We start from the raw sequence: 24,542 nt of genomic DNA, 5'->3' as shown, positions 1-24,542 counted from the left end.
ATGTCGACATAATAACAAGCTGAACGTTCTCGGCTAATCACAGCGCTCCTTGTTGGAGCGACCGTTCACATCTCGAGGCCCTTCTGGCAGGAAGGTAACCGTTGTGTTGTTGTAGCACTGGCTTCATGAAGTACTAAAAGTTTTTGTTTTTCTGTTTGGCTTCGCTTTGAAACCGAGTGTTGCCTTAACCAGTTGAAGCTTATTTTAAAGAATATATATATAGAATTTTCACATTTAATTCTCTCATAAGCCGTCAGTGGTCATTTCTGTTTAATTTCTCCGCATTTTAAAGGATGCTAAAGTGATTTCTTTTTAGCTGTGGTTGTTGGTGGTCTGCTTTGCTGTGTTGAGAGATTCAGGCTTTGGCTGCGGTGGCCTGCCCGGGCCGTGTTTTAGCTGACATCCAGCTGAATAGAGCGAAACCACCAGACAGTCTGTGTGAATAGCTGTATTGTTTGTGTGTGTGTGTGTGTGTGTGTGTGTGTGTGTGTGTATGACAGCTCAGGTCAAAGATGGGCTTGCAGTACATTTAATTAATGAATCTGTGTTATTGGGTAGCTTGTTCGTGAGCTTTCATTTCGATATAGCCGTCTCTTAGTCAGGGTCTTCTACTGTAGAGGTTGACACGGTGTGTAGCCGTGCTGAAGAGTAAATTACCGGTGACAGCGAGCTGTCCTGTTGTTTACGGTCGCGCCTTGCTGTCAGCCCGCAGTGCCAAAGTCTCATCATCTTTGCCAAGGATGCCGCAGATAAACAAGTCCAAAACCGTCCCAGTGTCTGAGTCTTCAGGAGCGGTGCAGGAGGAAACCTCAGCAGCAGAAGATCCAGAGCAGGTACCCTGGGAGGAGAGCCTGGCTGCTGGGGATGCAAGGGTAGGAGGGGAGGACAATGTTGGAGACAGTGAGATCATCAAGTCCCCCAGTGACCCCAAACAGTACAGGTAAGAGACTTCACTGCTGCACAGTTTAGAAGAATCACATCCACATTAACGCCTTTATACTAGATGTTGCCATTCTCTTGTGTATTTTAATTATGCACTGTGGTGTAGTCAGAAGCCATAAATCATGTAGATTTATGTCCTCTGTTTAGTGTCCTCTCAGTCAATGTTATTAATAAGATTTCATGTGCAACGATACACATAAGAGATTACTGTTTTCTGTATTAGTGAAAGTGCTGAGAAAATGCCCCAGATCCACTAACCCAGATCCAAAAATGGTATCGAGCTTCTCTTCCAGCCAGATCGGTATATTATGATTGTAGTTTGAGTGGACGATTTCATGCTGTAAGCACACACCAGGGCCTGAGGCCAATGTGGGGCATGCATAGAAACTCTCTGCTGTGAAAATACATAGAACAAGAGAGTTTCAAGTGATATAAGTTGCAGTCTGCAAAGACACATTTAATTTAACAGCCAGTTTAAAGTAGGGAAAAAAACAATAAAAAGCCTGCCAACTGTAAAACTTGATGATACTTTATCTTAGACTTTTTTTAATGTTTTACCTATGACTTTACATCTTTTAGGTATGTTGTGTTGGACAATGGACTGCGAGCTCTGCTCATTTCAGACTACACAGGTCCACTGTCAGAAGATGAGGGTGTTGAAGACGAGGAGGAGGAGGAGGAAGAAGAAGAGGATGAGGAGGATGAATCTGGTGATGAATCAGATGGTGAATCCGATGAAGATGACATTGGGGAGGGTAGTGATGAAGACGACCACAATGAAATGGAGGGGAAAAAGATGAAAGGAAATGCAGAGAAACAGGTACTGCTCATACGTATTTAGCTCTTAGTATATTTAATGAAGAGGAGGAACACTTAAAATTTCTGCTCAAGTTGAGTCAAACACAAGAGCTGTCAGCACAACTGATCTAAACCTAAACCTAAATCTTCTACAGAGTTTCAGCAATGTATGTGACAAGGTTTTCAATATTCTCTTTTTTCTTTATTGTTAAATTCCCAATTCTATGAATTAATGAAATTCAAATATTTGTCTATGTACTGTATGAACGCTTAACATCCTGTCTGCATTCTCAGGGTCTCTCAGGGTCTATTCCCATTTTTTCCTACAGAAGACACACATTTGTAAAACAGAACATAAAGATTTGTTTCATAATGTTAGAAAAGGGTATAAATAATTCTCTTTTATCAGGTTGGTATTGTAGTTTTTATCAAATGTTACTTCAACATGAGGAAATGGTATGTTAAATTTTTAATTGTTTGTTGTCATAAAGCAACAAGACCTAAGGATTACTAAGGATTTGGCTGCAAAGTCGTACAGTTTTTTTTTTTGTTTGTTTGTTTTTTTTTTAAGGATTGGGTTGGGTAGTATGGTTATGGTCCTTTTTCGGGTTTTCTTGACGGTAAGAAAAAACATTGTCAGACTTAAAAGTGACTTGGTATTCTGTGTGCTTCAGTCTGCAGCGGCATTGTGTGTTGGAGTGGGCAGCTTCAGTGACCCCAGTGACCTTCCTGGTCTTGCCCACTTTCTGGAACACAGTGAGTAAACACACTGAGAAATTCAGGTCTGATGTCTGGTAAAGTAATTCCTAAGAATCACAATTTGACAGTGTTTCATTTATTTGGTCTGCCTTAGCTCATTCTGTCTATTTGAGATAAGAAGCTTAATATCTGACAATTCCCAGAACACCCTTCTACTGGTCAGATCAACCCACTATGGCTTTGTGCCTCTTTTCACCAATTTTGCTTTTGCGCTCAGTGCATTGTGTATCAATCCCATCACCTTCATATGCCCTTTTGGTTTAAGCTACAGACTACACAACTAGCACTACCTGCACAGTGTGCTTAAAAGAATTGCCTAATACTAGATTTAAAAAGAGGACACTGTGTAAGACAGAGCCTGAGGGTAAGATAATGATACAAGATTCTCTATAAGACCCTCAACATTTCAGTTAACATCAGGCTTTAGTGATATTCCTAACTTTAGAGAACAAACTTGCAAATAATTTATTATTACCAACCCAATGACACATTGCGTGAAATTAAACCTGGGGCTTTTGGGGCCCCAGGGGGTCTGAGCCTTAGGGCATGTGCCCAGTTTGCCTGGTTTGCAATCCATCCTTGCTTCCCCTAACAGAAAATAGACATGAATTTGTTTCATTCAGTGTGTGCAAGACAGCAAATTTGAGAATTTGCTGCTGTCAGCGGATAAATTGTTGTTATTGTTAAAGATGGTTAGCTGTCATTAAATGTTCACAGCAATATTTAAAGCTCTTTCAACACCTACATCTGAAAAAACAGCTTTTGTGGCTCACTTTAAAAAAAAAATAATTCCACTCTTTGTTTGGGCAGTTGCCCACATAAATAAGAAAACTTCAAATGCGGACCATTTCTTCTCTTTTCTGCTCCAGTGGTGTTCATGGGTAGTGAGAAGTACCCCTCAGAAAATGGCTTTGATGCTTTTCTAAAGAAGCATGGAGGAAGTGACAATGCTTCCACTGACTGTGAGAGGACCATCTTCCAGTTTGACGTCCAGAGGAAAAGCTTCAAAGAGGCTCTTGACAGGTGGGGAAGCATCAGAGGTTTTTGTTTTTGGAGTAGTCATTTTTAAGAAGTGGTCTTAGAATTTAAACGTCGTAAAATTGAAATTAAAAAAAATGTCGGTGATAATTTAATATATACAAGTCACTGATTGAATGAATTTTAATTCATTTCCAAATAATTTCCTAAGAGGTTTTTATATAATTTACTTCTAATTGATGGTAAAATAGGGAATGATCACTTGGTACACTGCCAGTTATTTTCTAGACACTAAGTTAACACAACCTTGAAACTTTTTATTTATAGGAAAAAGATGACCTACACTGTGAAAAGTGTCTACAAATAAATGCACAACTAAAGAAAACAGAAGAATTATTTAATGAATGGATACATATAAAAAAGATCCATGACTCACTGGAGTTTAATTGCAGTAATTTCTTTCACAAAAATGCATCTGGAAGTCAATGATAAGCTCATAACACACTAATTCAATAAATTAAAATCAAATGGTCTCCAACTTGTAGTTTTCCTGTAGTAACTACAAAACCATGTGGTTTATTTCCAAGAAACCTTCAAAAATGTATTAGGAAGTAATAAATCTATAAAATACCGTAGCTTTAACTCTGCAGGGTTCAAACTTACAGTAAACTGGTAGCTGCAACCTCTGTGAGCCACCAGATTCTGTGACCTAATTAGAAATTTCACTCGGTGCAAACATTTATATAATAGTGTGGCCTATTTGATTATCAAACGTGGTTTCCCCCTTAGTATGTATATGGAGTTATCCATTTTAGTAGCGGTGATTATAGTATGGAGAAACTTGTCTCTGTGAAAAATACTATGGAGGTTGCTTAAAACTGATATAAAAATAAACATCTGAATTTGAATTGATCAGAATATTATATACGCGGTGTATATAATCCTGCCTTATCATGTGTACCAACCAGCCAAACATTATAGATTCAGTCAGTCCTCTGCCTTTGTTTGGGGTGTGCATAAGTCTATATGTGATTGCTTCTGTCAGACTGGTTTCCTGTCCTTTTGCCTTGTTTTTGGCCCCTGATGTTGGTTTCTCTGCTGTGTCACCCTATTAGGTGGGCTCAGTTCTTCATCTGCCCCCTAATGATCAGAGACGCCATTGATAGGGAGGTGGAGGCTGTTGACAGCGGTGAGTCTTAGTGCCTCTGTGCATCCAGCAAGTTAAATTTCAGGTGTGATTCTTGGAGTTAAACTTTCCATCAACCACGTTGCTGTTTTCTCCTTATGCAGCCCTTTTGCACTCCATCGATTGTCTTTCTCTGTCGTCTCAAGTTTTTCTGTCTCTCTTTCTGTCAGAATACCAGCTGGCTAAGCCATCAGACTCCCACAGGAAGGAGATGCTGTTTGGCAGTCTGGCCAAACCTGGACACCCTATGGGCAAGTTCTGTTGGGGTGAGTTGTTAAACACAACCACTGGGACACATAATACACGCAGGGCCTCCTTGAGGTGTGTTCACTAATAACAAATACAAGAGCTGAGACAGACGCCAAGGTTCCTATCTTGCCTAAATCTCTGCATCTACAAAACATTTTTCCTCTGTTTTTTTTCAAAGCTGCAGAATTGATTGTTTATTTGACAACATCAGGTAACGCTCAGACACTGAAGCAGGAGCCGAAGACGAAGAAGATCAATGTCTATAAGCGGTTGCGTGCTTTCTGGAAGAAACACTACTCTGCCCATTATATGACTCTGGCTGTGCAATCAAAAGGTCAGAAAAAGCTATCCCATTCTTTACACATCGTGAGCTAGTCAATTAGTAGATAATAGAAATTTAATTGATTTTCAGTAATTTCATACACCAAACGAATTGATTAATTGAAAAAGAAATTTGTAGGTTAATCAACAATTAAAACAATCATTAGTCACAGCTCTAATAAAGATTTACTTCATGCATGTTCAGCCAACTGTGGAAAATTATTCCCGAATCAACTCAAATTGCTGTATTTCTGAGAGCACTGTTTTTTTTTTTTTTTTTTTTCAGGATTTCACAGAAAATATCACCCAGCTAATTAACTGCTGGATCAGAGTAAAATGATGACTAGTGTTAGTATTTGTGCTGAGAAAACTCACCATCTTGAAGCCGCTGAAATATTGTTCTTCTGTATAAGTCTGATGCTTTCCTGTTGACGCCACTAAAAACTGCCTTCACCTAACAAAACAGCCAGGGTGAAGTGACACAAAGGTTACATTACATTACGTGAATTCTATCTATGTATATCTTAACACTAAAAAAAGGTTGTTTTCACTGACCTCTAATGCTGTAACCCGGCATCTTGGTGCAGTAATGTACATGTGTACTCACTACTGTATATGCTGTCTGTGGTCAGAGGTAAAGCAGGCCTCAAACATTTACTCTTAGAAGACAGCTCTTCACTCAAGTGTTAATTTTAAGATTCATAATGTTAAAGAATAACTCTTCAGTTTTTAATTCATTTATAGCACAATCAAAAAACTGGGCTCAGAGGATCCATTGCTTCCATTTTTTTAATAAAGGATAAGTCATTGACCTTTTACCATTGTGTCGTAAGCAGTTGTGATCTGATAGTATTGATACTGTATCTATTGATACACAAACTGTAGGAGTACTCAAATCATCTAGACTAATTTATTAAAAGTAATGCTGAAAATGTGCATGAATCTCTTTCTGTAAATTCCTTTTTATGTATAATTTGAATCCTTAAGAGGAAAATCTGTATAGAAATACAATGTTATACACTTAATGACTGAATGGTCACAACCATAATTGATACTGTTTTATGTATTTTGTTACATTGGTAATATGGAAAAGTGTTTTAACATAACTATAATATGTGCAAACATAGTGTACCTATGGTGGGCTGGGCATTTAAGGACCACATGTAGCCAAAATTGTAGTCACTACTACAGTAGTGTGTTGCACTTCTTTCTCAACAGAACTCTGGATTATGAGTTTTCAGGCAGAATTATTGAGATGCACTCGAACTCTAATTTATCTCGCCTCACTTGTCCTTTAGAGAAGCTGGACACTCTGGAGGAGTGGGTGAGAGAGATCTTCAGCAAGGTGCCCAACAAGTGAGTATCGGAGAAGAGGCTCTCAGTCAGAGTGATGAGGTGCTGGTGTCATATAGATAGTCTGAATATTTTTTAAGACTTTGCTTAAATGTAAATGTCAAGCCTTCCTCTACTTCTTTTTACTGGCTACACCACACAACTGAAAAATCAAGCTGAATTAGTGTTTTAGAGAGCTCCACTTCTCTTAAGCTGTTTGAGTCATTGTAGTATTTTTTTATTTTTTTAAGAAACTCAACATGCACATAACGGTTATGTGAAAACCACAACCACCAGTTTTTAAGCTTTTATTTCAGTTATTGGGTTATATGAAATGTCCCTCGTCTGTGAGCTTGTAATATTGTCTTAAGTAATTTTAACTTGTTTAGGTAAAGTAAAATAATATGTATTAAGCATATAACATGAAAAGTTGACATTCTTGAGTTGTCCTGGTGGAGACAATGTACGGTTTTAATGAAATACAAACAATTATTGAAAACAGTCATTTTCAAACTTTAGGAAACTTTTTTAATCATCTCTTGTCAACCTGTTAATTACAAAATACACATCTTCTCTGTTGTTTCCATAAATACGTAGAAAAAACATGTTTAGTGCTGTGTTGACTTTTTTTTTTTTTAATTAATGCTAAAGCGTACAGTTTTATTCTTGGTCACTTTTCTATATTCTGTTTTTGTGTCTTTAGTGGTTTGCCCAAGCCAGATTTCTCTGACATGCTGGAACCCTTTGACACACCTGGCTTCAACAAGCTTTACAGAGGTACTGATCCATCTCACTGTCGGAACACAACTAATGCACTCTGTAGAGAAGCAGTTCCCCCCAAATAACAGGGGTCTATAGATGGCAGAGCAGAACAAAATGTTTCTGCTACAATGAAAAATACATGAAAAATACTCGCTGATTAAGTTGCTCACAACCTGTGTATATTCAAACTGATGAAAATGTTGTACGGTCACAGCTTTGTTTTAAGGGATCACAGGCCAATAGCTTTGAGGCCCAGTGGTATAGAGGAAATTTAAATCCAGTATCAATAAGCTGCATTTATCTTTCTGTTTTTTTTTTTTTTTTTTTTTTTTTTTTTTTAACTGTCCATTTGCAGTTGTTCCTGTCCGGAAAGTTCACGCTTTGAACATAACCTGGGCTCTTCCCCCTCAGGAAAAATACTACAGGTGAGCTGTGCACAGAGGACATAGGGTGCGTGGTGAAGGGTACATAAATGCAGAAACAGACAATGGATAATAGACTGTGTTTACCCCTGCTTTGAGTGAAATTGCATCGAATGTGTTGTTTCTGTTCATTTCCATGCCCTTGTCTTCTCTCTGCAGCATGGTGACTACTTATATAAACATAAAATTAGAGCAGCTAAAGGATACCATGCTTTGTCTTGAATTGTAGAGGGCTTAAATCAATGTTTTTTATTTTGCCTTTTCATCTTCTTTTCTCCTTTTTTAAGAGTGAAGCCTCTCCACTACATCTCTTGGCTTATTGGCCACGAAGGCACAGGAAGCATCCTTTCAGTGCTCAGGAAGAAGTGAGTGTTATTGCCTCTATCTGTTTGTTTTTCTGATTCGAGGGCACTCCAGAAACCAATTAAAAGGCCTTCAATTTGCTGGGTATACATGAGCTTTTTTAAGCCCTGTGTGTTGGAGGCCAATCTTCAAACTATATGCTTTGCCAGCCCACTTGACGATATGATTCATACAGTCTCATCCCTAGATGTGGTTGTACAAGAGCATTTCAGCCCCTTGTTGCTAAGTGGTAAAGTGATTCACCAAACTCTCTGCAGTGCCACAATACCAAGAGCCCATCCAGAAGTCCCTTTACCATCAGCACCACTTGGGGCATTTCATAGAATGTTCCTATTTACTGTGTGTGCTGATTCAGTTGTTGATAAATGACAACAGTGAAATTTGAGAGCACTCAGTCTCAATTCCCAGTCAAACAAACTGCTGAGGCTGTAAAACGGTTGTTTTTTTATTGAGTTCAGACAATCACCTCAAGGGCCAAGAGACTGGTTTGAATTTGGGTCACTCTTGTCCCCCCAAGTAAAATTGGGCAGCAGCCATCACATGCACCTTTGGGATGCTGGTTAGATGTCTCAAAGTTTAAAGGACTATACCGTTATTCAGGTTATTCCACATTAACTGTACAACAGATCCATAATGCTCTATACTCTACATCTCTGAATATGGTTGTTTTGAAGAGGAGACTATACTTTTATTCATGTATTTGTTTCCCCACCACTGGATTCATTTTCAATGCAATCTATAAACCTTCAGACACTTTGAACTCACTTGGTGTAATCCATCACAGTGAACATCTTTGTTATCTGTGAGATGAATACGGTGAAGATTTTTTTAAACCATACTTTTTATATAAGTGCATCATTACACAACAAGAATATGTCTTTTTATATGATGGTGATGATTATATGATATGATAGTTGCACTGAATTATTATCCGGGTTTCTAGTGTGTAAAAGGTGTTTTTCATTTTAAATAAGTGGAAGGCTGCTATCGAGGCAGGACATACACTTAATACAATTACACATGATTTAGGGATTTTTAAAACCATGCTTAGTGCCTCAAAGAGACCACAGAAGTGTTTGTCTGAAACAGAGAAACAAGTGACATATCTCCTACTTATTGGGCTGTAAATGTTTTAAAACTTATACATTGTCTTTCCACTTAATGGCAGTGAGCAAATCTTTACCCCCATCCCTGTTTTATAAAAATCACTGGTAATTAGTGTGTGGGTGTGTGTGTGTGTGCATGTGTGTGTGCATGTGTGTGTAGGTGCTGGGCTCTGGCTTTGTTTGGAGGAAACAGTGAAACTGGCTTTGACCAAAATGCCACCTACTCCATCTTCTCCATCTCCATCACCCTGACTGATGAAGGCTTCCAAAACTTCTACCAGGTAAAAAAATTTCTTTATTAAAAATAGAAGAACTATTAATAATTGCTCTAAAATGTTACATCCATGGACTGGCACGTGCAGCCTGTTTTCATAAATACTACAGGTAAATTCAAAGAAGTAATCAGTTATCAGTTGCTATAGCAACTCTTATTTTACATTAAGAGGCTGTTGATGATCATTTATCAGCAGCACTGTTTTTGATCTTAAGTACTTAATGTTTTACCAAAAAAAAACTTTGATTCATAACTGTTTTATAAAAGCTACAGTAGCCTTAAGGATGTTGTTCACTCTGAATAGCATTTCATCCACAACTCTTTCATATAGAGAGGATAAAGCTGGAGTTGCATGAATCAGAGGGTGCTACTGTAGTTTTCTAGATGTTGCAGCTCCAAAGTGCGGTCGATATTAGCTACAGCTTAGTTGTCATGATTAACTGTGTTCTTAACTCAGTTTTTTCCAATAAACTGCCTTGATTTTACCAGCAGGTGGAAGGTGCTGAAGATGGCACTAAACTCCGTCAGTCTTGACACTGAAATTGCAGGGTGCCACAGATTATCAGTGACAGGCTTCCTACAGCGCTTCTCCTCCCACTACAGACACAGTCATCAAAATGTGAAACTGGTGCAAGCGGGGGGAAAAAATTCGAGGGGGGATGGGAGGAAGTTAGGGGTAGTGTTATGTCTTGTACAAGCACTGTCCATAGGAATAAACAAAACCTGTAACCTTTGTGGAGTCTCCCCTTGCTTCTCGGGATACCATTCTTGACCTGTAAAAAAGTTGATGGTACACAAAGAAAGCCATGAGCTAAAGACGTATTGCACGTCAAAAAGTGTCCTATTTAGAAATTGCTTAGATTAATTAATTAATCACACTTCTCCCCCTTATTCTCCTCTTGCAAACAGATAGGTCATAGTTAATAATTACGACTCTACTAAGGCAGAATTGACATTTTCATTTTTATGTTTGGATCTCTAAACAGGGGGCACACAAACACTCTCATTACTTTCTGTTTAGTATTTAAATGAAATCACCTTTTTTAAATGTCATAGCTTGCTCTAATGACTGTAATCATATAACCGCAGTCAACATGATTGGCAGCCTCTTTCATCAGTATAATTGTTATAGTCTATCAATATTAACTGTACATTTCACTTAATATACCCAACAAAATGAATGTAGTAATGGTTTATTAATGATGAAGCCCTTTCAGCTTATGACATGTAATTCCTCTCTGGTCCCTTATTTCAGGTGACTCATCTGGTGTTCCAGTACCTGAAAATGCTGCAGACATTTGGGCCACAGCAAAGGTACAGTCACACACAAACACATAGATTTGTAAAACAACACAACAAAGGTGCACTTACAGCAGTAAATAATACATTATACTGGATACTAGTGTTGTAGTAAAGACCCCCTTGACAATGACAAAGACCTTAGTGTTGTGAGACCAAGACAAGACCAAGACCAACACCAATTGCTGTTGATGTTGTGAGTTTTTCTGAGATAATAAAGGTAAATAATTGTTTTTTGTGTTTATACAATCAGAATATACCAGGAGATTCAGAGGATTGAAGCAAATGAGTTTCACTATCAGGAGCAGGTAAGGATCTAAACTATACGTGCTAGTGCTAGATGCTTTTTGGAAAACCAGCAAATTAATGATGTGCTTATGACTAGTGAGACTGATTTGCTTTTTGTCAGATTGACCCTATAGAGTATGTTGAGGACATTTGTGAGAATATGCAGTTGTTTCCTAAAGAAGATTTCCTGACAGGAGATCAGCTGATGTTTGAATTCAACCCAGAAGTAAGTAGCTAAAATATTTCCCTTTTTTTTGTATTTTTTTATTTATTTTAGATGTTGTTGAATATTGGGGTCACTTAAAAGACTTTTTCCTGTCTGTATTAATGATTTCTTAGCCTACACCTTTGAATCCCATAAATATATTTCCTGGAGTTATTATTTTCAGATGTTGCAGTCTAATTGTGGCTTTGCATATTTTCTATGATGACACTAACTTCTGTTCTGTTTTTATGCCTCTTATTGTGATTGACAGCTAAAATTGTTCTCACATAAACAAGTAATTTAGGAACAGAGGGAAAAAAATCATTATTCTCCTCTTTGCTTTTGCTTTGAAAAGTTTACTTTATTTGTGTGTGTGTGTGTGTGTGTTTGTGTAGGTGATCAGTGCAGCCCTGTCCCTCCTCACTCCTGAGAAAGCCAACCTGATGCTTTTGTCACCAGAACATGAGGGCCAGTGTCCCCTCAGGGAGAAGTGGTTTGGCACACAATATAGCATAGAGGGTGTGTTTTTGTGCTTCTGTGTGTGTGTCTTTCTGTGTTTGTGTTTGTTTTCTGTCATTGCAGCAGCTTTTTCCCACAATGTAGGCATTCAGTGCATACATTGTCTTATTTCCCCTTGTGTGGTGATATTCAGCCTGATATAATGAGAGAGGGAGCCAGCAGCAGAAATGCCAACATTTATCTCTGTCTTTTAGACAGTGAACAATAGTGTTGGAACAGAATCTAAATGTTTAAAACCAATATTGTTTTAGTGATAAAGTCTTGAAAAACATGAATTCAGGCTGGAAATGCTGTATATCTTTTATGCTAATGAATATTTTCCCTCCACGCAGACATCGAGCGGGAGTGGATGAAGCGCTGGACACAAAACTTAGAGCTGAACAGTGACCTCCACCTTCCTGCTGAGAACAGGTTCATTGGTGCGTGAATAAGTTTTGACACAAAAAGTGTGTCTTTGGCTAAAAAGTATGTGAAAAGTGTCCAAGATTGTGAACAGGATGTGGTTGAGCAGTTTGTTACTTTATTCTTCATTTATCTGTCCAACAAATAATCAGATATATTGACCAAATGTGCAGGAACAGTGAACAAATGATTTCCCTCTTATAACACTCTACTGATCAAATGAAGGTGTAACTTAACTAAGTCTAACTCCTCTAACTTAGCCTTTATTAAAAAGCCCCATTTGGACAGGATGTTTTTTAATGGAAAACTTATGGGGGAGAACTATGGGGATTTTTTATGTTACCGGTGAAAAAGAAAAATAATACATTTACTAACAGATACAGTAACAGATACATGTTTATGTCATGCAGAAATAGAAATTAAAAAATTTGACTCAGGACAGGTACACTTGGCTGGTCCAACTAACATAGAGTAATATTACAAGAGTTTGTACAGATATGGCGGCATAGTTTACATCATTTACTTTCACATCGTAGATTAATGCTAAAAGCTGCATGTGAGTGACACTATAATGAAATCCGTGCTTAGTGACTGCCTTCTCTGCTGGTCGCGTTCCAAATGCATCAGTGGTTACGTACCTATGACAGCCATTGAAACTGGGAAAAGTTTATGTATACTCAAAAAAGACTCCAGAACAATTATCACTGAAATAATATTAATGAAATATAAGTGTTTTGATAATTGTAATGCAACCACAAGTGGGCACAAGCCAGTGTCTTTTTGTGCCAGTCCCAAGTCTGGATAAATGCAGAGGGTTGTGTCAGGAAGGGCATCCGTTGTAAAACACATGCCAGATTAAACATGCGAACCATGACTTCCTTATCAAATCTGACTTCCATACTGGATCAGTCGCAGCCCGGGTTAACAACGGCCGCCACTGGGGCTGATTAAGAAGGTGAGGAGGAAGTCGTGTTCGTAGGCAGAGAGAGAAGAGGACAGCCAAGAGTGTAGGACTGACAGGGATTTAGGGATAGGGATTTAAATGTTGGGACTATGACAGGGGAGGCTGGAGAGTTTGTTGAAATGTTGCAGAGAAGGAAGGTTATTCTGTGTGTCCATGAGACCAGGGGGAAAGGTAGCAAGGCTCGAAGCTTAGGAGCAAGGTTTTTACTTTACCATGGGTCAGATAGGAAGAGAAATGGAGTAGGAGTTATCCTGAAAGAGGAGCTTGTGAGGAATGATCTAGAGGTGAAAAGACTGACAGAATGATGAGTCTGATGCTGGAAAGTGTAGGCGTGATGTTCAATGTTGTTAGTGGTTATGCCCCACAGGTAGGATGTGAGTTAGAAGAGAAGGAGAAATTCTGGAGTGAGTTAGATGAAGTGATGCAGAGCATCCCCAGAGGTGAGAGAGTGGTGATTGGTGCAGATTTTAATGGACATGTTGGTGAAGGGAACAGAGGTGATGAGAGTGTGATGGGCAGGTTTGGTCTTCACGACAGGAACACAGAAGGACAGATGGTGGTAGACTTTGTAAAAAGGATGGAAATGGCTGTAGTGAATAGAGTGACATATATAGGGTGACATATAAGAGTGGAGGTAGAAGCACTCAGGTGGAAGACATCTTGGGTCGACATTGTAACCTCAAAGAGATCAGTGACTGCAAAGTATTGGTAAGTTCAGAGTACTCAGAGTACATTCTCTTTTTCTCATCCTCGTTTCACTGCCATCTTCCCACACTTCCCATGTTTAGCTGTGCTAAGAAAATCTGTGCATGTCTTATGAGACTACGGATCTACGTTGTGCTGTAAAGCAGTTCTGAAAGGCAGTTCTTGCAAAAGGTCTCTGGGATGGGACTCAAAAGTTGCATAGTGGAGTGAATGCTGATTCAGGCCCACTGTGGTGAGAGCTGAGGCGCCCTTTACCTTATTAAAAGTCACTGTACCATCAATAGGCTTTAGAAGCGGTTATTGTAATATAGCATATATTTATAAATATTACATTTTGGGGCTTTAAACATCAGGGAACCTCTGGCACTGTTCTGGCCTAATTTAAGGAGCAGTTACACTGCAACATTCTGTTCGGTTTGTAAATTTTGAAAAGCCACAACATCACATAGTCAATTCTGACAAAATGTTGAGAGACGCTGTGCCTTCAATTATTGGCCCAAGGGTTCCTGAATAATTTATTTGTGTGGGGTGGGGTGGGGAGTGTGGGGGACATCTTTCCCTGTATTGTCAAGGTGCCGCATGTTTATCCCCAAAGTGGACATATTGAATTGTTGAAACACACACATTATTTATGAGGCAGTACCAAGTGTAAAGATGATGATTCATTGTTTATGTGCATCTGTTCAGCCACTGACTTCACCCTGAAGCCCTCTGACTGCTCAGACACAGAGTTCCCTGTCCGGATAGCTGACAGCGACAGAGGCTGCCTGTGGTACAAAAAGGACAACAAATTCAAAATCCCAAAAGGTGAAGTCTGTGTTTCTCTATTGTGTGCATCATTTAGCATGCAAGATGTTTCCATAAAGGCATTTAATATGATTAGGGAGAAGTTGACACCTATTTGTCCTTTGCCTGCTGCAGCCTACATCCGATTCCACTTAATCTCTCCTGTAATCCAACAATCTGCTAAGAAGTAAGTCAAGGCTCAAATCTGACCTTGTGAAAACGGCGTTTGTTTTCTGTTATGACACTAATTAACATCTGCTTCTCTTCCATCCGTCTATCTCTTCTTATAATTTGTTCTCCCCCTCCATCTGCCTTCCACTTGCCCTTTGCATCACTTCAAACCTCCTTGTTTTTCTTTTCCTCATTTGCTTTTATCCTTTCTTTCTTCCTTCCTTCCTCCATCTTTTCTCTGTCCTTTTCTATTTGCTCTTTTTCTTTTCCCTTGCTTCCTGCACCGCCCCCCTGCCCTCCACTTCATCCTTTTTACCTCCTTCCCTCTATTTCTCACTCCCTATTATACTTTCCGTTCTTCTTTTCTTTTTCCTATTCTCCTTTGTTCTTCCTTCCCCTACCAGTGTGGTCTTGTTTGACCTGCTAGTCAACATCCTATGCCATAACCTGGCAGAGCCGGCATATGAGGCTGAAGTGGCTCAACTGGAGTACAAACTGGTTGCCGGTGAACACGGCCTGGTCATCAAGGTCAAAGGATTTAACCACAAACTGCCTGTGAGTAAAAATGCACTGATACAGTGAGATTCATAAGATTATATGTTGATCAGTGATGATCAGTGTAATAATTTTTCAGCTCAATAGACACAATGTCATTTGGACATAGTCACACAATTATTCTTGATATACAGTGCCTTTAAAAAAAAGTATGAATACCCCTTGAACTTTTTCATGTTACATCCACAAACATAAATGTATTCTAGTGGGATTTTATGTGACAGACCAGGTAGCATGAGGATTGAGAGTGCACAGCCCCTTTCAAGTCCAGCCCCAAATTCTCTGTACAATTAAGCTGTGACTTGCCCACTCCAGAGCATTAATGTTGTTTTCAAACCATTTGTGTGTGGCTTTGGCTGCATGATTGGGGTCATTGTGTTGCGGGAAAACAAATATCCCAAGTCCCAGTTCTCTTGCAGACTAGATCAGATTTGTCTGTAGGACTTTTCTACATTTTGCTGTATTCATTTTGCCTTCTGTAGCCTTCTGCAGAGAAGCATCCCCACAGCATGATGCTGCCACCACCATGCTTCGCAGTCAGGGTGATATTTTTGTGAAAATGTGCCTGGGTTTGCACTAAACATAGTAGTGTCTATTGTGATGGTCACAAAGCAAATTTGGATCTCATCAGGCTCCTTCTAGTCACCCTCTGAGTCTCCTACATGCCTTCAGCGAAGCGTTCTGACCATATTCCTACACTGGCTTTTTCTTCACTATCCTTTTTATATACAGTCTGCCCCATCTCAGCCGCTGAGACTTGTAACCCCTTCAGGGGACGCATAGGTTTCTTGGTACTCTCTCTCACTAGTCTCCTTCTTGCAGGACAGAGATTTTGAGATTGGCCTGCAGATATACGTGTATTTATACTAAAATCCTTTAAACACATTCACTACACTCAGGTAATCTCCATTTGTGTGTGTGTGTGTGTGTGTGACCTCTAAAACCAAAGAGGTTACACTAGTGATGATTACACAATCCACTTTAAAGGGGATGGATACTTAAACAGTGAAGTATGTAGTGTTTTATATTTTGCATTAATTGCTTTTTTGTCATGTCTCTGTTTACTGTAGTTGCTGTTCCACCTGATCATTGACCACCTGGCTGATTTCGCTGCCTCCCCTGATGTCTTCAGCATGTTCTCAGAGCAGCTGAAAAAAACCTACTTCAACATCCTCATCAAACCTGAGAAACTCAGCAAGTGAGTTGTCTGTTTTATTTGTATTTTTTTCTGGCATTTCATCTCACTATCGGGGTAATCATCAAGTCTATGATGCCTTCTAGTGGTGAAATGTGTAACGGCCCTAAATTAAAAAAAAAAAAAAAAACTCCTTTTGTTTGTTATTTTCCCCTGTCTCTTTGTTTTCTCCTCTTTCTCAGGGATGTTCGTTTGCTAATCCTGGAGCACGCTCGTTGGTCCATGGTGGAGAAATATCAGGCTGTGATGGCAGGCCCGACCTGCGAGGAGTTGATGGAGTTCAGTCGGCACTTCAGGGCTGAGCTGTACGCTGAGGGACTGGTGCAGGGCAACTTCAGCAGCGCTGTGAGTTACTTACAGCACTCAGTACACAAAGACATGGACACAAGATTAGTTAATTTCTAATTAGTTTATTAGTGAATGTTTATGTTTGCAGCTGAATGAATTTGCGTGTGATTGACATTGTTTTTGTTTTGCTGATTCCCTCACCTCACTCTCATTACACTGTATTGTGTTTCCTCCACAGGAGTCAGTGAAGTTCCTGCAGTATGTCACAGAGTAAGTCAGCTATTACAGTGAATGTACTCCCTAAGGAGAAGACCAATACTATACAATCAAATAGATTTGTTTGCTGCCACACACCGTCACTGGCTCTAGTTAATTAGTTAACGATTCTGCTTTCACTGTCATCACATTTTTTTCTTTATTGCTTTGTTTTCATCTTTCTTCCTATTCTCCTGGCTTCCTTAACCATTTTGTTTCCCTGTCCCCTCATTCTTCTTTCCTCACCTTTTGCCCCTCTTTTCCCTCCTCTGGCAGGAAGTTGCAGTTCTCCAAGCTGCCAACAGAGGTGCCTGTGACGTTCAGAGTGGTGGAGCTTCCTTTGAAGCACCACATCTGTAAAGTCAAATCACTCAATAAAGGAGACGCCAACTCTGAGGTCACTGTTTACTATCAGGTAGACATCTGCACATTTGCTGTATGTTAGATCGTCCATATCTTCAATGTGTAGCTTTAATGCCTAACACACATTATTTCAATCCCACTCTTTACTTTTTATCTAGTCTGGCCCCAAGCCCTTAAGAGAACACACTCTGATGGAACTGTTAGTGGTTAGTACCTCAGTTTTTTTTTTTGTTTTTTTTTATTTCATCCAGCTATTTTGTGAATTAATTTCATGAGTTTATTTGACTGTCTCTCCATGATTTACTGAGTTGTTGTTGTTGTTGTTGTTGTTGTTGTTGTTGTTGTTGTTTTGTTTGGGTTTTTTTTCAGATGCACATGGAGGAACCTTGCTTTGACTTCCTTAGGACCAAAGAGACTCTGGGGTGAGTTTCTCTTGTTATTCATTCCCATTTTAGCTTTCTTATAGCAGTTCTCAAGCATTTTATGGCATTTTCTTTCCAATTTAGCGAACATAGGCAATACACACTAAATATTACAGTTTATAATACCAATATACACATTTCCTTACAGCTGCATTATGTTGTTATAAATCATTTAAGGGTTTCAGCCATGCAAAAAAACTTTTTATACCACCTGTTGCACAATGTTAATGCAATGCAATTGCAAAGGGTTTTACATATGAAGCTGACAATAGAATTATGAATTAACAGGAAAATATAAATAATATGAATACAAATAATTTAATAAAATGCCAGTGTAAAGATTTAGGTTCTGCATTTTATAACATCAACACTTTCAGTTGTTCTTTTTCCTTCCCTAACTGTTGTAACAACGTGGTGAATAGAAACTAAAAGTTGCTTAACCCAAATGTTTGTCTGGGAAATTTGAAGAACTGTAAACAAGACACAACAGACAAGTGAGCTGGTACAAGACCATTAGTTAAAAAGACTTTAAAACAGGCATAATGAGTTCTCTCCTTTATTTCCTGGGCAGCACTGGGGCACTGGCCTTCTGAATCAATTGTAACTGATTTATAACTTTTTTGGTAAGAGGGAGCAGGAGTGCAGCATTTCACTCTGTTGGATATAAAAGCGTGTGTGTCACTTAGAGAAAGAGAGAGAAAGAAATTGATGCACTTCAGTGACATTTGATGACATTCCCCACATTTTCTTTAAGCTTCATACAGAACTCTTCTAGTTACGTTGAATATTGCTTTTTCACATTTATCCAGACTTCAAACCTTTTTCATCTGCTAGCTACTATATGAAGTATTCTCAATCCTCTCCTTATTTAGACTTTATTACACAGTGAAAAGTAAAGTAAATCGGGACAGGTGGTGGTTTTCGCAAATGTAATGCTCTTTCTGATGTAGTTATTTTAAATCTGATTCTCAAAATCCCTTCTCCAAGTTTTATTTATTTTATTTTTCATGACTCCCTCCACAGGTACCATGTCTACCCCACCTGCAGAAACACCTCAGGCGTTCTGGGCTTCTCTGTCACTGTGGAAACACAGGCCACCAAGTTCAAGTTAGTCTACAACACAATCATAACCTTTTTCCTAAATCCTACCTTGCTTTTTTAGCCCAAAAGCAAGGTAGGATTTATCTCAAATGCTTTCTCCAAACTAAGGTATAATCTGTCTTACTGCTCACCTGAACCCAAGCTACAATTTATCTATGTGGACCTGGAAAGAGAAGCGAGTAGAACTGATAAATGACTAAAGGAATCAAATACACCCTGCAGCCTATAATATATCTCTTTCCTCTCATGAGCTTTTTTCTCTCTCAGTACCGAGCTGGTGGAGTTAAAGATTGAAGAGTTCTTGGCTTCATTTGAGGAGAAGCTCAATGCACTGACTGAGGATGCCTTTAATACTCAGGTCTGTGTCTCTGTGTGAATTATTTTGTGTATTTGTGAGTTTCCTATGGTTATGAAAAAGTAAAAAAAAAGAATTGAAACAAAACGATGCATATCCAAAAAAGTTTTTAGAAATGTTAAAAGTTGCTGCTCAAGTTACTTTTGTGGATTAAACAATCGATTAGGAACAAATTTCCTAATCATGTGTACGGCGTACATGTAAACTCCATGCACTGCATGTTATGTACAGGTTACCGCTTTAGTAAAGCTGAAGGAGTGTGAGGACACACACCTTGGGGAGGAGGTGGACAGGAACTGGGCCGAGGTTGTTACACAGCAGTACGTCTTCGACAGGCTCAGCAGAGAGGTGAGGACCACACATTAAAATGTAACATTTGCAGTGGTCTTTTAGCCCAGCTAGCATTCTTATAACCACCACTGTTTCTGCGTGTTTAGATCGAGGCTCTGAAGCAGATGACCAGAGCTGAGCTGGTTTCCTGGTTTCAAGAACACAGAGGGCAGGACAGTCGCAAACTCAGCGTGCATGTAAGCATTGCTCTTCTCTAGGTGTGAGTGCCTTTGTGCATGTAGCAAATCCCAAAATATCTCCCTTTCTTGTCAAGGTGGTGGGATTTGGAGCTGAAGAAAATGATGATGAGGAGGGTGGTGATAAAAAGCAAGAAGGAAAAGAGGGCAAAGAGGAGGATGTAAGTGGCTCAACCTATGGCGAAGTGTCTAAGCTGACTTTCCTTCCTGCTTCACCCAAGATGGCAGGCGCCATAGCCATCATGGACATCCCTGCTTTCATTAAAGGCCTGCCCCTCTACCCCTACCACAAGATACTCGAATGAGCTCATGCTCAGACTATGAAATGAAGAGATGGCTGAGCTTTGCTTCTTACTGAGCCACATTCGGGAACGCTGCCTCATTAGAGATGCAGGCACTTATTATGTGGAGGTGAAGCAAGGTTGAAACCGCTTTGGCTCCCCTGGTCCTGGATTCTGTCTCTGGGGTCCAGCTGTAGATTTTACTTACACTGTGTGCATAAGCGAAAAGCCTGGAAGTAATGATAGTTTTCTTTTAGCTAAGTGATAATCTATTCTGATTCCTCTCTAAATTGTTTAATATTCTCAGACACTGGCCGTGCAGGGGCGCACTCTCCTGTTTAGTGTCCCACACTGACTTTGGATCAAAGTCTTGTTTATTTGGTTCTCACAGCTCTACTGTTGCTACAGCACTTAATCCCCGTTTTTTGCTAATTCCAAAAACGTTAAGCCTTTTTAACTCCAGATTGTGTGATTGAGTGATCATGTGCTGGATTTCAAACTCTATGTGCTACTGCTATTAGCTGACCTGGATCATGCTGTGATATGAAGCTGTGCAAATAAATAAATCAGTGAGTAGTGAGTGAATGAAATGAAGCAATGCACTGACTACAGAAAGCGCATGTATTAAGGAATTGTTGTAGTTTTTTTTTTCTTCTGTAAATGCCATGTTATCCAACACCTGCAATTTTCTTGACATACAAATAACACTAAACCTCACAAACGCCACAGAGGATCAAGCATTTGTAGAATTCCCTGTCTGACACACAACAAGGTCTTTTTAAAGTCAGAAGGCTTTGCATGGTGGTGATTCAGTGTGGCATCAGCTGTTTAATTTACACAGCTTTAATGTATGTGTATATGTGTATTAGTCACAGACTCTACCTGCTCCCAGAGGAAAAGCTTGTTGTTGTTGGAGGCGATATTGTGTTGAGCTTGTGGCTGGTGACACTCTGCACGATTGAATGTAATTAAAAACTAATCCAGAGCCCAGCACAGCAGAGCATGTTAACAGAATTGAATAATATGCCCACAGGGAAGTCTCATACAGTAGCAAAGTCTCCATCCACAGTAGCCTCACATAAAATAACTGTGCTACCTGTAAAATGGGTGAGCAAAACGGCTTGTGTAAAGGCTGAACAAGCTTTGTGTGGTATGGAGACACCCAGAATGTGTCACTGCTGAACATCTCACTTTAACACCATGGATGTTATTAGACTGCTGTGACATCCTTCCACTCTTCTGGTTCCAGCTTTTGTGCCAGAGCTTACTCCTCGGCTGCAGAGATTTGCTCCCATTAAGCCACTGGAGAATTAGTGAGGTCAGCCTTCTGTCTGTAAAAAAGACTACTATGGGTCAACCCAATGCTGCTGGGTAATAAGATCAGGCTTACAGCCAAGATATTGGATGTGGTTGAGTGGAGCATGTTCAAGCACTTTTTATACTCCGTTTCTTTATGGCCTTCAACCTCATGAACAGGAAAAAGAATTCATTTAACCGAGAAAGCAAGAAAGGACGGTTCCTGCCCGACAAATATGGAACCACCAACGATATTAACATTCTCCATTTTAAAGTTATGCAATCGTCCATTGTACTATAATTTAAAAAAGCAACCCATTTTTATGGCCTCTTAATAAACCACGTTAACATGAGGAAGCAGGTCAATCTTATTTGTAAATTAATATCAGTGAAGGCTGTATTATTGTAGATGAGCCCATTTCAGAGTGCATGTCAACTCCATGGGAAAGTTTCCTGGAAACTCTTGGGCTCCTTGTCCTGTGTCTGCTCATTAATCCATCCATAATTACCTTTTTATGAAAGATATAGTATATAATGTAAATCCGGGTGCACTGTGGAGGTAGTACTCCACAGTAAAATTAATAGTGTACCATAGAGTAATTGACCCAGTACAAAATTAAAAGGAAACTGTGGGAAAGATGGTGTCGTCACATTGTTTCTAATGATACAATGTGGAATTAGCTTGACAACATGCACACTCATACGATCCCACAGTGCATTTTTGTTGATGACAAACAGACCTAATTAGCTTTCGGCACATTGTGATCACAGCTGAGCATCCCTGGTTCATCAGCTGATTTTATCTTTTCTTCTGGGAGTACATGATATTAAGCACGGGCTACTTGCCTTACATAACTTCAAACAAGAGATACTGGAGCTTGATTTTGTGTATATGACCAAGTAACAAATGAACAGAAGCGTGGCCCTGCTCGCACAGCTACCACACAGCTTCTGAACTGTGTGTGCTAGAATTCATCCTTAAAGAAGAAAAGCCCGCGCTGCTTTGAAGGTTAAAGAACTAGAAAATCTATTTTCACGCTCTGCACTTCAGGATTTCACATAAAGGTTTAGTGATGTTTCAGTGTGGTGAGCTGAGAAGCCACTTGACTTTATTTTGGTGTTTGTAAAACACCTTTTAAAGACCAAGTGGCCACTGCTAGAGCTCTTTGAAACATGGTGAATTGAGCCCCACATCTGTATTCACTTCATCTCTAAACTGCAGACTTTTAGGGCTTTTAATCATGTTCTTTATGTAACGTAGAATTAAGTGCTGTGCATATAAGAAATAAATCAAATTGTGTTTTTACTGCTGTAATTAGACTTACTTGTCATACATTGCCGTGCTGTGGTGCAGAAGGCCAGTCGCTGCCAATAAAGTTTTTCATGGCTCACTGTGACTATACCTTCTTTTTCTCGCGATAGTTCGAGTTCAGATAGTAGTAAAGAGGTCTCCTTTGTAAAATGTGTCTCTTGTCGCCAGGGCCAAGCTGCTTGTACAGCTAACAATCACTACATCTCCAAATGCTATGAAAAGACGAACTTTCTAACAGTGTTTATTAAAAAGTGAAACCCTAAAACTGTGGAAACCATCTGCATTTGAAGAGGTTTAATGTATATGAAGCTGCCCCTCTACTCTGTTATTATCTCTGCTTTTGAGGAAAACATGCAGGGAATTTGCCGCTCCCTGTTGTCCGTCTGAGCAACAGAGAGAGCAGCGGTGTCTCAGTACTTCTTTGAATAATAATTCAGCCTTAGGGGTATGTAACTGTGTCACATGTGGTATTGCCACTGAATGAACTCAGCCTGTGCTGCCAACAGTAACTGGTGGTCCTGCTCAGAGAGGCTTTCTGACTTTGTCCCAGAGTTGTGTTCTTGCTGTGTTCTACTGTCAGAAGCCATTCTGTCTTGTTGGCTCTCTTATCTCCATCTCTTCGACTGAGTACATGGGAAAAGAGTAAGTGTATCACAAATGCATGCAGACAAGCTTGCCCATGAATCAGAGAAGATTAGATTTGTTCAGTGCGCGCACACGCTCTCAGATTCACCCTGTGTAAACTTTCCACTGCTGCACTCTGTGTCATTCCTGTTGTCATTCTAATTTCATCTGAGAAACCCTGCCAAGGCAATAATGAACTGTAGTCATGAGGCAGGAGCCATGTTGAGTGGTTCTGAGCATCGTGTGTGTGTTTGGTGGAGAGAAAATGAGAGGGAAGGTAAATGGAGGGAAAGACTGTGTAAAAGAAGGGGGCTGGCCAGGTTTACGCGTGTTGTTTGTGTGGATGTGTGTTCCTGTGTGCCGCGTACAACACTGTGCTGGTTTTAAATTAATCAGTGCAGTGGGGTGTATCATCTAAGCCGCTGTAATGTGTCGACTCCTTTATTCGATTTGCGCTGTAATCTTAGAACTCCCCACTGGCCCGCCTTCATCAGCCCCCTGCTACAAAGCTAGCTTAACTTAGCCTCAGAGACACACAGAGGCAGAGAAATGCTAAAGAGATGAACCATTTTTCTGGATCAAGATTACGCTTAAACAAGTGGAGCCAGGCCTAATCTCCTCATTATAGGAGTATTATGGGCAAGATGGACCTTGGTTGTTGAAGCAGTTTGAGATGGTTGGTTCCAGCTGCTTTCCAGCTGCTTTCCAGCCAATTATGAAGTACTTCTTAAATATGTATCTGCAATAAAGATGATCCTCCTTCTCTTGGTAAACTTCAGCAACATGGACAGCAGCTTGCATTCACCCAATCTGTTTTTCCTTTCAGATTGTACCACATCTGTCCTGTTTGACAGGAAGTGCTACAGCTATTTATTTATTTACTTGCAAATATGCATGTGTTCCACTTTTACCTGAGAATTCAGTTTTTATCTCCAAACAACATGAAACGAGCTTGAAGCATGTTTCCAGTGTGATCGTTCTAACATTATTTAACCTCTAATTTATTGTGAAATTACTTTAATTATTAATTATTACTCAATTATAACTCAATTTACTCAAAACTTACCAATTTCTATCAAAATACTCATAAAAGGTGTTTTAAATGTAACCAACAACTTTATAAATGGTTAATGAAAG

The 24,542-nt window shown here is 39.5% G+C and overlaps 1 protein-coding gene across 2 annotated transcripts; it reads left to right on the top strand.

Moving 5' to 3' along the window:
* The first annotated feature begins 61 nt into the window (after positions 1–61).
* On the top strand, positions 62–22,860 carry LOC137101324 (nardilysin-like). Of its 2 annotated transcripts, XM_067479600.1 has the most exons (32): positions 62–94; positions 706–940; positions 1,522–1,762; positions 2,415–2,496; positions 3,369–3,522; positions 4,593–4,666; positions 4,834–4,929; positions 5,124–5,246; positions 6,532–6,589; positions 7,269–7,342; positions 7,683–7,752; positions 8,037–8,114; positions 9,379–9,499; positions 10,748–10,806; positions 11,045–11,099; positions 11,201–11,305; positions 11,680–11,803; positions 12,136–12,222; positions 14,562–14,681; positions 14,796–14,847; positions 15,236–15,386; positions 16,457–16,584; positions 16,764–16,926; positions 17,108–17,139; positions 17,401–17,539; positions 17,646–17,693; positions 17,857–17,909; positions 18,933–19,016; positions 19,278–19,368; positions 19,597–19,713; positions 19,803–19,892; positions 19,970–22,860. In XM_067479600.1, exons 2-32 carry the CDS (start codon positions 741–743, stop codon positions 20,195–20,197), a joined length of 3,297 nt encoding a protein of 1,098 aa, XP_067335701.1. In that variant the 5' UTR covers positions 62–94; positions 706–740; the 3' UTR covers positions 20,198–22,860. The 2 variants fall into 2 exon arrangements, with proteins under 2 accessions (XP_067335701.1, XP_067335702.1); XM_067479601.1 differs by lacking the exons at positions 62–94; positions 5,124–5,246 and having other exon boundaries at positions 101–940.
* Positions 22,861–24,542: the final 1,682 nt, after the last annotated feature.

Source organism: Channa argus, chromosome 16 (assembly GCF_033026475.1).
Source record: "Channa argus isolate prfri chromosome 16, Channa argus male v1.0, whole genome shotgun sequence".
NCBI lineage: Eukaryota > Metazoa > Chordata > Actinopteri > Anabantiformes > Channidae > Channa > Channa argus.
Note: the sequence above shows the minus strand (reverse complement) of the source record. Positions and strands in the feature narration are given on the sequence as shown.